The 18933-nt window shown below is 36.3% G+C and overlaps 1 protein-coding gene across 1 annotated transcript; it reads right to left on the bottom strand.

The window, feature by feature from the left end:
* Positions 1 to 17876, bottom strand: LOC107704015 (MAGUK p55 subfamily member 3-like). The gene is made up of 17 exons (XM_016506842.1): positions 17667 to 17876; positions 15187 to 15297; positions 14650 to 14768; positions 14490 to 14567; positions 13816 to 13896; positions 13079 to 13216; positions 12864 to 12945; positions 10427 to 10512; positions 10243 to 10317; positions 9939 to 10135; positions 9279 to 9343; positions 5641 to 5661; positions 1335 to 1496; positions 1169 to 1249; positions 847 to 940; positions 412 to 542; positions 1 to 8 (listed from the first exon to the last, which is right to left on the bottom strand). The coding sequence occupies exons 2-17, from the start codon at positions 15209 to 15211 to the stop codon at positions 1 to 3; spliced, it is 1443 nt and encodes a 480-aa protein (XP_016362328.1). The 5' UTR covers positions 15212 to 15297; positions 17667 to 17876.
* Between the last annotated feature and the right edge of the window lie 1057 nt (positions 17877 to 18933).

Here is an 18933-nt window from a genome sequence, read left to right as displayed (position 1 = left end):
CTAATAAACTACAGAGACATCATAGTCATCAGTTTGATACAAAAACTTTGACAATTACAACTAAATTATGACAGGCTGTGACCAAATACGAAATTTTATTTTACACAAGTATAAACACTGAAATTGTTTGCAAATATACAGTAAGATATTTTACATCATTCCCATTTACATTTGACTAAATATACACAGCCAGCATAAGTTTAAGATATCAATACAAGAGACTTTCACACTCGATGGTTTGCCTGGCAGAAACCAGCTTTGACACAGTGAGTAAACCTGAGTCAGTGTTTGTCCTCACAAATTCAGTGCAATTACTTATTTATTTAAATGAATTATGTATTACTTCACATCACATATGACCAGAGCTCAGAATCAGAAATACAGAGAAAAGCCGATACTGACAATAATTACAATGGCAAAATGTTCTATTTACCTCAGGTTGAACATCTACTAGACACACTTTATTTCTCGCCAGGACACTCCGGATTGACTCCAGACTTGTCCCATATTGGTTATTCTTATATTCACCATATTCAATAAACCTGTGTATACACAATATATGTTTTGTGTCAATACAAACAACAGTAAAATTAAAATTGGTAACACTATTAAAGGGATAATTCACCCAAAAATGAAAACTCTGTCATCATTTACACACCCTCATGTTGTTCCGAACCTGTATGACTTTTTCTTCCTCAGAACACATAAGAAGAAAATTGCCATGCAGTTACAACAGATGGTAGCCAACAAATTTAAGTTTTTGGGTGAATATGCCACACAGATGTGTTATAATATTGACCAAAAGTGCACCCAACATAGATATTAAAATCGTTTGATATAACATACTTGTTCGATTGGATGTCAGCCTCAAAGGCTTGCTTGGAGATGAAGTGGTATTCTACACTTTCTTTCTCGTGGCTCTTCCTGGGTCTGGTTGTGTCTGTTAGAAAATGATTATTACACAAATTATAATAGCATTTCAGTTAATGTCACATGTGATTTTACAATACATGATATGTAATTTTAAAAATTAGAAGCTTTAACTTCAGATCTTCAATCTGAAGCAAAAGTAGGTTCTACTTTGATTCAGCTTCTTGATGTACAGTATCAGCCAGGACCTCAACAGTCACAGTCTCTAATGTTGGACTAATGGAAAAAGTAAACTCACGTGGCACAGCAACACCATATCGATGAGGATTCTCAGCAATCACCTTCTGCTTCAGCTCATTGATTCGAGCACCAAGAGATCCTGGAGAGAAAAAAAGGAGATGAGATTCTGAAGGCCAATAAAAGAATGACTCATTTAGAAAGTCCTGACATCCCTTGAATCTTACCTATCAGCACCACAAGTCTTGGTTTGTCTTGGGGTCTCATCTGATATAGTGTCACCTCTTCATATATGAGAAACTCACTCTCTGTGGACTCTGCTGGATGAGACTCTTTGGTCGAACCCTGGTGATCCTTGCGGCTCAGTCTGAAGCTTCTCCTTAGACCAGCTGTGAGAGCATAAAGATTTTTCCAAAAGATCAACATAGGTAAAGAACATTTAAAAATATAGAGATCAAAAATAGACATGACTAAATTAAACGAACAAAAAGATTAGACAAAAAGACAAGGATGGAACGAGGTGCATCCTCCAGACTAAAAATATCATGTCTCTCACTCTGCTGCTGATTCTATGTAACAGCTGCATCTCAGGGGAAAATAGCAACATGCTGTTCATCTGCTTTGTAAAATTTAATATGCAGTGAATACGTTAAAGCAGCAATGAATCTATTCACCTTACAAGTATGAAAGAAACATGGTACCTGAGTAAAACTCCCAGGAAAAGGCCTGACCACAGGACGGTGCCACCGCCTTACACTTTGGAGAAACTACAACTAATGTTAGACCATCACACATCCAGCATAGTTCTATAGAGACCATCACGAGCTAGCAACCATGCCAAAGCTTGTGTGAGCCATTAGCCCAAAGCAATAGTTCCCTGGCTATAGCAGTGCACCTGAGGAAAAGTTCTCCAAAAATAAGAGTTTCATACCCGCAGAAGTTCCTTGCCTGTGAAAGCCCATTTCCACTACATAAGGAAAAAAATTCATACTTTGCTATTATGAGATTATATATATATATATATATATATATATATATATATATAATTATGATATAAAAATTGAAATTGTGAGAGATACAAAGTCATAACTGAGATAATAAGTAATTAATATAAATCAAAATTATGACAAAAAGTCGAAATATTTTGTCATAATTATGACTTTTTATCTCATAATTTCAACCTTGTTTTATTTTCTACTTTTGTCATATTAATGATTTTTATGCCCATAATTTCAAATTATGTCATTATTATGACTTTTTATCTCATAATTTTGACTTTTTATCTCATAATTCTAACTTTTGATTTTTTCTTATGTAGTGGAAATGCGCTTCCACACCTTTCTTCCATGGAAAACTAAAAGATAAATGCTGGCAGTTTTCCAGTTTCTCCATAAAATGAAAGATGAATAGGGACTGGGGCTGTCAAGAAAAAATAATGCAAATATGGTGCCAATGTGTCAGGTTTATGTGAATATAACATGACAAATCATTGAAATTTTAATATGCAGAAGTCTACATTGAGATTATATTAATCTCAATGTCTATTCCTTGCACAAATCTACTGTATGACTTCAGAATGCTTGTATATGTTAGCACAGGTCGTCATTCACTTTCATTATAAGGAAAAAAATGCTAGCATATTAGCATATAATTCAGTTTTTCTCTTTTTGTGTTTAACAGAAGTAAGAAAGTCATACAGGCTCAACTGAACAACATGAGACTGAGTAAATTACAGAATTTTCATTTTTAGGTGAACTGTCCCTTTAAGCATCAAGTGCATCAATCTGGCAATCTTCCTCTTAGCAAAAAGCACACACTAAAATCCACTGAGACTAAAACTCAAAGAGGGAGTTGTCCGAAGCCGGCAGCAGAGCAGTGGGCTCAAGATGTGACTAATGGCTGGGGTCTTAGGATGTGCCAAGCGCATGAGCTCTGTTCTGAAGTGTACCGAAGAACTCACAACAAAACCAGATGATATATAAAGCGCACCACACCACACAAAAAAAGCATCATCCAAAGCCAAAGCCATGTGGAGTGCATTCAGTGTGTAAGGTGGAACACAAGAGATGAAAGGGTACAGGCAGGAGAGGAGAATCAGTGGGGATCACACTTTACAAGGACATTTCATAGGAAAGAGTTATTGGAGAGGCCAAGAGAACCACAACCGCAAAATAAAGCAGCAAGCACTGAGCGCAGGGATTTCAGCATCTGTACTGGGTATTCAGAGTCTTGTAGTTACAAAATTTAAGGGCTATTACATGAATATAATTAGTAACAAATACCTGAAAAACCCATTTGACAGATTTATGAATTAATTTGGAAATAATTTACAAATATTTTGATTTCATTAGGTTACACTTTATTTTAAGGTGTCCGTGATACAGTACAAATAAGTACGGAGTAATATTAATTAACAACACATATTTACTATAGGGTTAGGGTTTATGGTTAGTTGCGTGTACAGCCCCATTTCCTTAAAAGTTGGGACATTTTGTAAAATGCAATAAAAACTAGAATCTGCATTTTGTTAATTCTTTTTAATCTTTATTTAACTGACAAAAGTTCAAAGAAAAAATGTTCAATGTTTTCACTCACCATCCTAATTGTATTTTATAATATAAACAAATTATGAATTTAATGGCTGCAACATACTCCGAAAAAAGTTGGGACAGAGGCCTGTTTACAACTGTTATGTCACCTTTCCTTTTAGTTACACTTTAATTGTTTCTGAACTGATGATACCAACTGCTGCAGATTTGCAAGTGGAATTTTTGCTTGATAGAAGACTTCACCTGTTCACCAGTTCATGGTCATCATTGTCTTATTCTCCTCTTCATGAAGCGCTATATATTTTTAATAGAAGACAAATCTGAACTGCAGACAGGCCAGTCAAGCACATCCACTTGGTGACTACAAAACGAAGCTATTATTGCACGTGCAGAATGAGGCCTGGCATTGTCTTGCTCTTATCCCGGAAAATACGTAATTTTTGATAGCAGCATATGTTTCTGTACAATCTCTGTACAATATATGCCTCAGCCTCAATGGTTTACCTTCACACATATGCAAGTCACCCATGCCATGGGCACTCATGTACCCCCATATGTTGGATTTTGCACCCGTCGCTGATTAAAGTCTGGATGGTCTCTTTCATCTTTTTGCATGGAGAACGCAATGTCTGTTTTTCCCTGAAACAAGCTGAAACGTAAACTCATCTGACAACAGCACACATTCTCACATTTCCAGAGAACTCGACAGCATCCCTGCATAGAATTGGTCTGTGACTGGTTAAGTGACAATGTTTTTTTTTAAAGTACTCCTGAGCCCATGTGGTTATATTTAACACATGGTTTCTCATGAAGTGCCATCTGAGAGTTTGAAGGTTACGCACACTGACCTTCCCTATATGGACTGAGATTCCCTAAATCTTTTCACAATATTATGTATAACATATTAGAAATATAAAATATTAAGACCTAACTTCTTTGCAGTCTTGCAATGATATTTTTTAATGGTTTTAAAATTCTCTCATTAAAGGGACAGTTGTTCCAAACCTGTATGAATTTTATATTATATTACATTACAATATATTATATTATATGATATTATTGTAACGTTTTGGTACTATATACAAGCGCATGACAAATGAGTAGAGTTCGAAAAGTCTTTGAATTACAAATCCACACAGAAGAAACACAGGAGATTGCTGGAGTAAACATAGCACAACACCTAACATAAACAATAACCAGCAAGGAACAGAGGGAAACTGAGGGCTTAAATACAAAGGGAATGTAATCAAATAAAACTGAAACAGGTGTGTGGCTATTAGTAACTATAGGAACAAACTAGGAAACTCAGGAATGCAAACGGGAACAGAAAACTAAATCGAAACAGAACAAAACTGAATATTATATTATATTATATTTATTATATTATATTATATTATATTATAAAGAATATTGATAACCAAACAGTTGCTGGTAGCCATTGACTTGGTTAATGGCTACCATCAACTGTTTGCTTACCAACATTCTTCGAAATATCGGTTTTGTGTTCTGTAAGTTTAATAAGTGGTAAGCCATGATCCATCTTTGCTTGCAAACACTGAGACTTTGGTGGATGCTTTTTATACCCAATACTACTACATGATACTCTCACATATTACCAATTAATCTGCTTTATAATCTTTTTGCTTTTATTTTGCCTATGTCCCAATATTTTTTGAATGTGTTTCAGCCACCAAAATCAACATTTGTTTATATTAACAAAATACAATTAAGTTGGTCAGTGAAAACATTCTTAGTTCTTATATTCATAGTTTTGTCAGTTAAATAAAGGTTAAAGAGAATGAACAAATCACATTTGCTTTGATTCTTGTTTTTATTGCATTTTTAAAATTTATTTTGGAAATGGGGTAGTAATTATTCATCATTTACTGTTATATTACTATACTAACTGTGTGTAACAAGGACACTATAATATAAAGTGTTACCTTTTATTTATTTCATAGGTAATTACTCCCCCTTCACCTACCTTTTTCACAAGTTTGGTCACCTGAGGTAAGCAGAATGAGGAAACAAACACAATTGCTAAAACATAAATAAGTATGAAAAGCCAATGAATATGGAATTTTGCAAGTATTGCCATTTGTGATAGGTCTGGATAAAATATGTACAGCGGAGATCAAAATTAGAGAACAATCTATACATACTTGATTTCTTTCTGAAATATTGTTATTCTTCATGACTCAAAATTTGAAGGAATATTAGCTTTGGTATACCACTGTTCTACTAACATATTTTACAAAATAACCAGAAAATTTCAACAACAACAACAAAACAAAAAAAACATTATTTTGTGGAAAACACAGTGATTAAAATTAGAGAACAGTAACCACTGTAGCCAGGGCCACATTAAGACCTCAATGGGGTCCCCCCCCTCACAGTAATGATATAGCTTAAGATAGGATTTTTATCCAATCAAAGTTTCATAATTCTTGTTACCAATTCCAATATCTCAAAATAAAAAAATACTAGCCTATGTAAAAACAAACTTACTGAAGACAAGTAAACAGTCATGCATTACTATAGAACAAAGAAATTGACCTACAAACACTTAAAGCACTGAATAAGAAATATATTGTATAAAATAAATAGACTAGAAATAGACTGAATAGTCTTCACTGTATCAATTCAATATACATTATTTTACAAAAGCGATTCGGTCAAGGACAGTGAGTGATTTTCTTTCTAATGTTTAATTTACATTATTGACACAACTGGCAAGAGCAGCTATATTAGGCTGCTGTGGAGGAATAGTTCACCCAAAAATTAAAGTTATATTGTTGTTGTTCTACTGACTTTATATATTTGAATGTGTATTTTCATCCAGGCCTGGGACGATAGACTTGATATCATTACGTCATCGCGAATGACGTCATTACATTAGGGCGTAAAAGAACCGATGAACCGTTTTTTTTAACCGGTTCATTGAAACGAACTGTCCGAAAGAACCGGTTCGCGGAAAAGAACCGGACTTCCCATCACTAGGATGAATAACGTTAGGATCCTGTATTAATGTGTGTGTTACATCTTACTACTGTATACACTGATATTACTATTATTTTTATTATTGATAGCAGCATCTCTGTAGCCATGCTAATAAAATACAACTACTACAACTGATTTTAATTGTTTTCTATGCTCCAGACCTATATAATAACAGACGGTGCAATAATGCTCTCTTCTATTGTCTGATTCAACCAGACGTGCCTATAAGCTCTTCGCTGATTGGCTTGCGCGAGAACGCGTCAGGCGAATTTTCCGCTCAAGTTGAAATTTTTGAACTTGCGCGAAAGACGCGATTGAGGCGAATATCTCGCGTTCGCGGCAAACGTGTCGCGCATTTTCACGTCATTCGCGTCGCCTGGCGCGAATTGGCCTCTATTCACGTCTTTGCATTGACTTTGTATGTAATCTACTCGCGCGAATAATTAAATTCGCGTTTGGTGTGAACACTGTTAGTTTAGTCAGGCGCTGTACGAGCAAGTGCGCTCTGCGCGTATCAGAAACCGTCTTAACGCGCGCATTTGCCAAAATGAATTCTGCCCCACTGCTTAATGTCCCTGAACAGTTAAATTAGTTTTTAATCCAAAATGCTTAAAATGCGTTTAAATGAAAAACTTACATCATGACGCGCAAAATTAATTTCTCAACCCATAAGCGAATATACTAGCCCTATAGAGTTTGTTCAAACACAAAAAGCACTATACATCTATCAAGTTAATAATCAAACTAACCTAAAATCTGTGGGGATGATGACGCTGTTTTTATCTGCTCCATATGCCCAGTCCATTTGCTGTTCCACAACTCCCACTCCATCATCAGCTTTAGTAAAATAAACTAGCTGTGGATTTTAGTGACTAACTCATGTTTTCCCCTCTCTCCTCATTTTTTTCTCTCACTATTTTTTTTTTTTTTTTTGAATAGTTGACATTTTTACTTATCGAAGATTGCTCTTTGCATGACCGTTTCTAGATTACACCAGAATGAAGTGAAGAGAGGCAAATGCAGACATTAGGCGCATTTTTACTTATCGAAGATTGTTCTTTGCATGACCGTTTCTAGATTACACCAGAATGAAGTGAAGAGAGGCAAATGCAGACATTAGGCGCAGCGATCACCTGATTGATATGCTACGTGCACTGTAGCACGATAGAAGATTACAACTAAAATGTTGGAGGGTTACAGCTGTCAGAAATTAGAAGTGTAGAGGCCCTTGGTTTGAATGACTTCAGCACATCTGCGGGCGCAGGACATCACTAGTTTCTCACACTGCGCTGGTGTGATCTTGGTCCGCTCTTCTTACAGTCTCTTCCACAGTTCGGTAACTGGAGTGGGTTTCTTAACCATAACTTTGTCACCAAGGATTTTCCAGAGATCGGGTTTAGATCAGGACTCTGGGCCGGCTATTTCATTATTTCATTGTTCTTTTGTCTTGCATGAAAATTGCAGGCTGATTGGGAGATGCTTGCAGGTTCTGATAAATATTTGCATTCACCCTGCCATGTAGCCGTATTAGAGGCCCAACTCCAGCTGCAGAATCCCCCAAACTATGACACTTCCTCCTCCACTTTTCACGGACCTCTTTACGCACTTGGGGTTCAGTCTATCAACAGTCTGATGCCGAACAAAATGTTTCCCATTCGACCCAAATAAATTAAACTTGTTTGCACCACTGAAGTGAACGTTGGACCCGCTCTCCTCTGTTCACACAACAAGCTCCTCAGCAAAGGTTAGTCTAGCCTTTTGATTCTTTCTGCTGATGAGTGGCTTCATCACTGCAGAGTGAACTTTTCGGTGTGACTTCTCTTAAACGTGGCGAGACAGATCCTTACAAGCAAAGCAAGCAAAGAAAATCCAGCTGTGTTGTACCAATTCCCCACTGAGATTCTCTGCATTATCCTGTCTTTTCGTGCATCTGTCTTACATGGACGACCAGCCTTTTTGGGGGACTTGAATGAATCAGTGTCATTTTAAAACTGCAATATTCAAGGAATCACAGATTTGGAACAACCAACTTCTCTTGCGATGGCTGAAAGGGTCATCCATTTGGCCTTCATATGGACAACCTGCTGTTTCAGGGTTTCAGTAACCTTACAGCGGCCTACCATCTTGCAATCTCAGTGAAAATTAGAGGAATGCTGCCAGATAAATAAGATTTGTCATATAATTAAGGAAATTAGCACCAGGTGCCAGATTAACACCAATAACTTGGAGGAATCTGTAATAATCTAATTTTGATCAAAGTTTTAATTTTTTATACTGTTTCAATTAATTTATGAAATATGCTTAAAAAACTGCCCTTCTACTCCTGTTAGGATAACTTCAAAGAGGACTAAGCAGTGACCTTGAAATTTAGGAAATTGTAAATTGTTCCCTAATTTTGATCTCCACTGTACATTGGCCATCTTTGTTTATCCTATACCGATAGGCCTATTCTATTCTATTCTATTCTATTCTATTCTATTCGATGTGAAATATTAAGCTGTCTGCTAAATAATTTCTGCATTTACAGAGCGTTTGTTTAAATATTTACAAGAAGACCATGTCTTTAGTTAAGTAGTAGGTACTGTATTTCTGTTAGCTACCCAGTAGCTGCCGAGAACTTACATGGTGATGCTCTAGGTGATTTAGGGCTCTGGTGTGTTCCCATTTTCACCCTATACAACAGTCGTCTGAAGATTTAGGACAAAAATTCAAAATATAATTACAATAAGCAGAGATCAAACACTTTGTTTCAGAAGACCTATAGTGGTGGATTGTCACAGGGAGACAAGGCTGAGTCTCCTCAAAATTTTTTCAAAATGAAATGACTCATAACTCTGATGCACTCATTTAAAAATATGTTGTTTTTTATTCTTTCAATATGTCATAGCCCATTAAACACTGCAGGAAGAGGCTGATTTGTTTAAAAAATGACCAATCAGAATGGATATTAAAATAATGCAACATAATTTTGGTCAAGAATTTAATTCCTTCTCTATTACTAGCCAATCTGAAACCAGTTTAATTAACATTTTAATACGTCATCAAACACCATCAAACATTTGTAATATACATAAAATTATGAAATAAACTAATGTTATTAACTAATGTTATTACTAATTAAAACTTAATATTAATGTATCCAAACAAATCTAATTTACTGAAGAATCAGTCTCCCCTTAATATCCCCTCCTGGACCACCACTGCATATTAGAGACATCTGGTCTATATGGCAATAATTAGGGTAAATAAAAGGTAACTGTTGACATGATTTTTGTCGTGTACCTCTCCTGGAACTGTCTTGAAGGAATGAGTCCAGCACGCAGGTTGCTGTCTCCCACTCTTTTGGCCTGCCACCATGTTGGGTCATCTTGGCTCACCACCTGCAGGATGTCCCCACATGTGAAAGGCAGTCCTGCCTCCTGACAGGGTGTGGCCTTGTCTTCAAATGGTGTGTAATCAAACAGGGCTCTTAAATAGACCTTAAAGACAGAAATAAAATAACATTACATATAACATTGCATACATATTATGAAGCAGCTGCTATCTGTTCTGTCCTATGACATTCAAATAAAGTGATTACATTCACCTTACTATCCTTGAATCTATCCTCCTCCTTAATGGCAGGGATTATCTTCAGAGTGATCGAGCCCTGAGACTGAGACTGCAGCCCAATAAACAATCAAGGACACTAAATCAGGTAAGTGCCTTTTCAGATAAGGAATCTTATGGGAATGACTCAGATTTTGTAAAGAGAGGAAGAGTGAACGCACCAGAACCTGGCTGATCTCCTCAGGACGTTTGTGTATAATTAGATTTCCATTGACCTCCCTCAACTCATCTCCAACATGTACCAGACCTGAAGAAGAATTCAGTGAACAGTCATCATGGTGCATTCAAAATACAGGGGGGTCCTATAGTGAAAATACTTCTATTTCATATGCTTTTAATATTATATTTTACATGACAAATTATCTTCATAATATTATACTATATACACTTTATATTAAAAATATTTATTAAAAATTACTATATATATATATATATATATATATATATATATACTGTGTATATGGTGGCCTCCACTAATAGTGGCACCCTTGCCATATGAGCAAAGAAGGCAGTGAAAAAATTTCTTTATTGTTTAACCTTTTGAACTTTTGCTCTAAATATAAAAAAAAAACAAAAAACTGTGCTCTCATTGAAAACAATATATGTGTGCTACAATTATTTGGCACCCTTTTAGTCAATAATTTGTGCTGCCTCCCTTTGCCAAGATAACAGCACTCAGCCTACCCCTATAATGGCTGATGAGGTTGGAGAATATATGGTAAGGGATCTGAGACCACTCCTCCATACCGAATCTCTCCAGATCCTTCAGATTTTGAGGTCCACGCTGGTGGACTTTCCTCTTCAGTTCACTCCACAGGTTTTCTATGGGATTCAAGTCAGTGGACTGGGATGGCCAGGGCAATACATTGATTTTGTGATCTTTGTGCTGATTTTGATGTATGCTTTGGATCATTGTCCTGCTGGAAGATCCAACCACGACCCATTTTAAGCTTTCTGGCAGAGGCAATCAGGTGTTCATTTAATATCTGTTGATATTTGTTAGTCCATGATTCCATGTATCCTAACAAGATGTCCAGGTCCTCTGGCAGAAAAACGTTTTTGGTTTCATCTGACCATAGAACCAGATCCCATTTGAAGTTCCAGTAAAGTCTGGCAATCTGAAGACGCTTGACTTTGTTTTTGGATGAGAGTAGAGGCTTTTTTCTTGAAACCCTTCCAATTTGTGGTGATGTAGGTGACATCGAATTGTAGACTTTCTGACCCCAAACCCAACTAACTTCTACAATTTTCCAGCTGTTATTCTTGGAGATTTTTTGCCCACTCTACTGACGCATTGTTGGGACAAGATAGACACACGGCTGATTCATAACACTTCCAGTTGATTGGAATTTCTTAATTATTGCCCTGATGGTGGAAATGGGCATTTTCTGCTGCACATCACAGCTATGTTTTTTTTATATAAAACTGTGTTGAGTTTGCAATTATTTGCTTTCAATGAGAGGCAAGGGTGCCAATATTAGTGGAGAGTACTGTGTGTGTGTGTGTGTATATATATATATATATATATAAAACCAGACGTGTGTGTGTGTGTGCATTTTATAGGTTTATTATATTATAGATTTACTATTATACTATTTACTACATTATTACTATAGTTTATACACATTTGACTGATTCAAATGGTTAATGAATGGTTAATAAAAATGAAAAAAGTCAAATTGGCTCTCAAAATGATTCTACCCCCAAAAGTTGTTTTATAGACAATCTTTTATTCTTTCTAACACAAAACGTTGCATCTAACTGCTTACAAGCTTCTGAAACCTCTCTACTGGAATCTTGGCCCATTCCTCACTTGAAAAAGCTTCCAGATCACTGATCTGACTCTTTGGTATTTTTAGTAAATTCAGTAAATTGAGGGTTTTTCTCAGTTGCTCTGATCAAACATTTTATTCCCCTTGATGATATTGCACTTTTTATTCAACACTCTCTAATACAAGGTTTTCTGGTACAACACATTTTAAACTTATCAATAAAGCTGCCAGCTGTGTCTCTAGGAACTTTTTCTGAACGTATAACACTGCATACTAATTATACAATAGGACAATTTAGCTTGCAAGGTACACGTCATATTTCAACAGAATTTCCATGGCAACCATGAAATCTGCTCTGTATATTTCCAGTATAATCTGTAATCCCAAAGCAAAGCATAATCTCAAGGATTTTAGTCAATATTTTGCTTGTGATAAGAAAAATCCGCTGCTCAGAATGCTATTAATATTAAAAAATAATGATTCTGCTGTGATTACAGTCTCCCCTGGTTGCTGACATCTAATTTTCAAAATGTAATTTTGGATCTCTAACTGGAGAAATTCTCAGTAAATTCTTTGCATAACATTTGAATAAATGGTTATTCAATTCCCTCTCTTTATCTCTCTACTGAGAATTGAGTTGTCTGTCATAGGTTTTACAGATTCAACAGTTTTTTGACTTGGATGGTCCCTGATTGCATCATCACAGATTATGTTATATCAAATCTGCTGAGAGAGATTTTGTAGTTTAAAAAAAAAAAAAAAAACCTTTGCGCAGAGAAAAAAAAAATTTCATGGTGACAAGGGGAAGGATCAAGCTGCCACTCACCACTGCGGTCTGCAGCCCCGCCCCTCATTATCCTAGCAACCACTACCGCCCCAGTTACTTCATCCCTGCGGATGGTCGCACCCTAAAGAGACAAAATTGATTGCAGAAATGAAATATAACCCTATATTTTGCATGTCTTAATGATGATGGACAGTACATTAAGAATATTAGTCAATTAATTTTTTAATACAAAACAGCTCAATCCTAAAACTCACAAGAGGCTCCTTGTTCTTCACCAAACGCACAATCTTCACTGATTCCTCCTCTAGTTCATCGTCTAGATCATCCGGCAGAGGGGGGAGCACAGGCTCAAAGTTCTTCTGCGCCACTGTGTCATGTACTGTTAGCACTGCCTGATGGGTCATGGAGAGAATAATCACAACAAAAGTTGACAAGATGACCCAATAGTGCTGTGGATGAAAGAATGTGCATGTGTATAAGAGAGAGTGTGAGAGAGAGAGAGAGAGAGAGAGAGAATTAGCATGTAGGCGTAGATAGGTTGACAGAGAATGGAAATAAAAAAAAAGGGAAGAGGAATCTGATGCCCGGGGCACATGATGGAAATGAACAAGTCTAATTAGAAGGTGGTAAAATGTCATCTGATTCTATTTTGTCATGTTGCACACTATCAAATTGAAACTAATTAAGCTTAATTACTTCAAATTTCTTTTAAATACTCATTTAACAGGAATTATTGTGTCAGCATCATATCTGTTATAGTATTTACATACTGATGCTGCGGCTTTCAAATTGACAGATTATTAGAATTTAAAGAGGCAAGTGTTTATGTGCATCTGAATTTATTTTTAAAAATATCATAAAATGTATTTTAGGGTCAAATTTAACATCAGTGGAAGATTTATTAGAAAATTCACCACAAAGACATGAATTAGGAAAATCAACAGTTAAGAAAATCTCAACAAAGACAGGGGCACAAGTGTGAGTTTTGCACCTTCACATGTGGAGCAGTAAAAAGTGTTAATAGCTCTCTCTCATCTTCTTCCAGTGGTCCGTTCTGTAGCTCCTCTGCGACCTGTCAATTTAAACCACAAGACCAATGTCATCAAAAATGTGAAACATTTCTTAGTACAGCGAAAAAAAACCCCCACACTTAATCACTATTTTTATTTTCCATTATAAACATTTAGCCTTAAAAAATATGTTTCTGTTTTATATATACACTAACGTTCAAAAGCTTGGGGTCAGTGCAATTGTTTTCAACATTGATAATGATAAGAAATGTTTCTTGCGCTCCAAATAAGCATATTCGAATGATATCTGAAGGCTCACATGACACTGAAGAATGGAGTAAAGACTGCTGAAAATTCAACTTTGCCATTAGAGGAATAAATTACATTTTAAAATATATTACAATAGAAATCAGTTATTTTAAATAATATGAAATAATATTTCACAATATTACTGTATTTTTGTTCCATGATCTGTTTCATAAAGTAAATGCAGTCTTGGTCAGCAAAAGAGAAATATTTCAGAAACATTAAAAAAAATCTTACCAACATTTTGAAGAGCGTTTGAATGGATGTATATATATTATAGTATTAAGTCATAAATAAGATATATAATGAAGATTTGATTGTTTGCCGTTGAGGTAGAGATGCCACTTACATCTTCGGCCAGGCAGGATGCGCTGTGGAGCACTGGGGTTGGGTTATGGAGCTGGAACTGCCTGAGTCGCTCATGGATCTGCATGAAAGGTCAGTACATATAGAAAATCATTCACAAAAACAATATTAGGATGTTAGACATTATCTCTTGCTTGACGCACTTTCATAAGATAGCTGAGGCTCCTCTCACTGAAGACCTCCCTGAGGAAAACCATGTCCTCTTTATGATTAGCATCTGGATGCAGCTGGGAAGTGACGAGGGCTAGCATCTCATGTAAACCTGCGAGATAAAATTATAAAAAAGTCTATAGTTATTCCTTATCTGTATACGTTTTTGAAACATAAATAATATAATGATGTTGCGTTGACCAACACATCAGGACTTACTGACACCTATTAGTGCAAACGTGGTAGCACATAAAAACTAATTACCAATAGTATTGAAAAAGGTTTTAGTAATATTTAAACAATTCTGTCAGCAAAACTTCATAATATCATGTTTCTTGAGAAGGGATTAAACAAATTTTCAATTTATCATATGTTCTCAACATTTTCCCATGTAAAACAGCTTTTAATAGGTACGATTTAAAAAAAATGTTAAACTTCTTTACATGTACTTTTTTTCAATGAGTAAGAAATTACTGTTCTTTATATGATTATCAAGTATAATTTACAATCACAGCTACTTAATGACGTACCTGTGGTAGGTGAGAGAACAGGCATGGCTGCTCATGAGACAGACAGAGACGCAGGAAAAATGGTTCTCCTTTTCTCTCGGGTCACTCAAAATATGGGCTCATCTGAAAAGCCTGTTAGAAACAAATGGCACAAGCCAACTTTAGCAAACCCTTAACGTTACGTTATAACTGTTCCCTTCTAAGGATTGCGCGGTAAATAGCTGTTCAATAATGATTTGACACATTAAATCAATGAGGTGAATCATGTATGACACAATTAGAAGGTAATAATATTTTATGCTCATTTGATCATTTAATTTGAAATGACTTTATATATCAATGCTGTTTGCATAATGGGGTTTGCTGTGTTATGAAGTAGCAAACCCCATCATTGTGGAATTTTGCTTTTTAAAAAAGAAAAAAGAAAAAAGATGAGACAAAAATAGATTGTACTCAGTTAAAAAAACAAGGAGAAAGAAAGAGAAGAGAGAGGGAGAATGAAAGATATGACAATAGTCATTAGACATGGCATTAAAATAAATTACACTTAAGTTAGTCATCTCAGTTTAATCAGGATAGAATGTAGGTAAAAGCATCTCTCTTTAGAGGGGATATAGATTCTGGTGGTCTGCACAGTTCACAGTAAATGAGTGAAGTAAGTAGAAATATGATCACTTCACTCGAAAATGAGTCCCTCAGAAAATAATCCCCATGGCAACAACAATCAATACTTTATCACTGCTTTTCATCCGGAGAGACATCACAAGAAATAGTATACTCTGCACTAAAGTAAGAAGTTCCCTTTAACCTAGTCTGAAAATGCTGGTTTTCAGTTTGATTGCAAGCATAGTGTATGGTTAAATCATTTAGCCAGGCTACAACTCAAACAAAATAGCCCTAAACTTTCAATGTAATGACAGATATTTTGAATTTTGTATATTTCACACACAGGGGCTTAAACCCTCAGTACAAGAGAAGATATATTGAGGGGTGTCATGATCTGAAATTTTGGTACGGCTTGTACCAGACCAGCTGTAACCTTACTACAGAGGTTTTCTGAAAGCCCTCTAATCCATGCTGATTCTCTCAAAGGCCCAGAAGTATCTCTCTCGTTCTCTGCCCCTTTTGCTCTGATTATGATGTGTGTGATGGAAAGATTACGCTGCTCTGTGTCTCCCTCCATCTTCCTCACATGATGCAGCTGCATTGAGAAGATTCTCACTAGACATATGCTCAGATCAGAGTCATCTTACTAATACTTTGCAGCCCTGCTTACCATTTGAAAATACCATTGGCGAAATAGACAATGCCACCCCACCTCCATCCAAACACAAAACCTGAATGGTACAAATGCCAAATCGCCAATGGTCTCTTTTGGTTTGCAGTCTGAAGACCTTGGGCCTGTTCTTTCTGACCTTTTATCATTCTTTCTTTCTCCAGAGGAACAGGGGTTCTTTTACCCAGTTCTCGCCCTTACAGAATGATTCATGTAAGGCTGAAAACATGCCCTGCTGGGGGACAAGGTCATTCAGCCACCCTTCTGCCACCATCTGTCTCTTTCACTATCACGCACTGCTAAAGGCCACCATTAGTGCTGACAGCTCTAGCTCTTTTTCGGTATGTGTATGTGTGTGTGCATTATATATAAATGCTTGTACAAGCAAACACATCAAATTAAATCTCTTTGGAGAAGATCATCGTAAATGACATCAGCAGGAGTAATTGAGCCCTATGGTATAGAGCCTAATTGATTCAAATTCAGCAGATTATCAGAAAACAACCTGTCCATCAAATCAAAAACATATCACAATATTGCATATGCACCTGAAAAACGTGTTACAGGCAGATTAATTAGTTGACAGGCTGCATATGATCTTGCATGCCTGTACATACACACACATGCTGTAGACTTTTCATTGACTTCTACTGGTTTTATACAGAACAAATGTATATTTTCTAGCCCCTACATCTTATATAAACCATTTTGCATTTTTATATTGTCACTAAGTCATTACTTGGTGTGTTTATTGAGCCATTTTCCTTCTTAAAACCCATAATGTAGGTAAAATCTGATCCACACACACACACACACACAGTCATGACAAAATAAATCCCAGGTGCAAGGGAATACCTTCAAAACAGTCTAAAAGCAGAAGCTCGGGAGGAACAAAATAGGGAACATTAAATACGACATTTAAATCACTGTTTTCAATTCACCTAATTTAGTAATGCTCTTTGAATGCATTTACTGTCTGTGACAAACTAAAGTGAATCTGAGAAATATTAAGGTATACCCAGCATCCCTCTACCTCATTCCAGCAGACATGCACCCCAGAGTCTCTCCGAAACTGTCCGTCACAAAATGTGGCCAGTGAAAAATGCATCACTGGACGCTGAGATCCTTTTTAAGTGCTGAATCCTTTCCCCCTGTTGCTCACTCTGTCTGCAGAGAGGATTATACACCCAGCATCCAAAACGGAGAACGCCCCCGTGTGTCTTACCTTTCACCACCCGTGCATGTGTGAGAGCGTTTCCGCTTTCATGGAAAGACCCTTGGCAGCTCTGTGGCGATTCCTGCTACACTGTGTGTCTCGGTTCTTCGTTACCTCCCCCCTCCCTCGTTCTCTCTCACATACAGTCTTCAGCCCTCCCTTCTTCAATCCCTTGCTCTATCACCATCCCCCCACTGGTCCTCTTCCTCTCTCTCTCCTCTAATGATGCTCGCTGTGATATGGCAAGAGCTGGTCGGCAGCGCTGCTGAATCTGGACAGTGCTTTGTACTCATCAAAAACCTGGTGCTTGTAACTTTTCATAATAAAATGCATTTGTAGTACACATGTGCAGAAAACTAGAATAACAAAAACGGATACTTTAGCATGTTCTTTTTGACAAGTGAGTCAAGTGGATCATTTGACATTGCAGGTTATGATACTCATCATCATAATTCATTATTTCATAATTTTCTTTCCCCATTACCTTTTTGTTGTCCTTTCATTAGATCATACTATATCTCCCCGTGGCATTTAGATATTAAGAATGGTAATGCTAGTTTTCTTTTTCTTTTTTGTTGGTGAGAAATTAATACTTTAATTCAGCAATTTAATGCATTAAATCGACCAAAAGTGACAGTAAAACTTTTATACTTTTACATAAAATCTATTTTAATTTAATCTTTTGAAATATCTATTAATCAAAGAATCTTGAAAAAAGTATAATGGTTAAAAAAATACTGAGCAGCACAGCTGTTTTCAGCATTGATAATAATAATTATGAGAAATGTTTCTTGAGCACCAAATCAGCATATTAGAATGATTTCTGAAGGATCATGTGACACTGAAAACTGGAGTAAGGCTTTGCCAAAATATATATATTTTGTATATATATACAAAATTATAAACGCAACACTTTTGTTTTGCCCCCATTTTTCGTGAGCTGAACTCAAAGATCTAAGACTTTTTCTATGTACACAAAAGGCCTATTTCTCTCAAATATTGTTCACAAATCTGTCTAAATCTGTGTTAGTGAGCACTTCTCCTTTGCCAAGATAATCCATCCACCTCACAGGTGTGGCATATCAAGATGCTGATTAGACAGCATGATTATTGCACAGGTGTGCCTTAGGTTGGCCACAATAAAAGGCCACTCTAAAATGTGCAGTTTTATCACACAGCACAATGCCACAGATGTCGCAATTTTTCAGGGAGCGTGGAATTGGCATGACTGCAGGAATGTCCACCAGAGCTGTTGCCTGTGAATTGAATGTTCATT

The sequence above is a fragment of the Sinocyclocheilus anshuiensis genome, unplaced genomic scaffold (assembly GCF_001515605.1).
Source record: "Sinocyclocheilus anshuiensis isolate Anshui unplaced genomic scaffold, SAMN03320099.WGS_v1.1 scaffold1554, whole genome shotgun sequence".
NCBI classification, from domain to species: Eukaryota; Metazoa; Chordata; class Actinopteri; order Cypriniformes; family Cyprinidae; genus Sinocyclocheilus; species Sinocyclocheilus anshuiensis.
This window is presented reverse-complemented; position numbering and strand designations above follow the sequence as displayed.

What these genes read in the sequence shown, in the direction of transcription:
- LOC107704015 (XM_016506842.1), bottom strand. Translation starts at nt 15,211, where the DNA reads ATGCCTGTTCTCTCACCTACCACAG. An exon ending in TTACTGCTCCACATGTGAAG is followed by an intron (nt 13,217 to 13,815) that starts GTGCAAAACTCA and finishes ATGACCCATCAG; the next exon opens with GCAGTGCTAACAGTACATGA. An exon ending in CGGGGCTGCAGACCGCAGTG is followed by an intron (nt 10,513 to 12,863) that starts GTGAGTGGCAGC and finishes ATTCTTCTTCAG; the next exon opens with GTCTGGTACATGTTGGAGAT.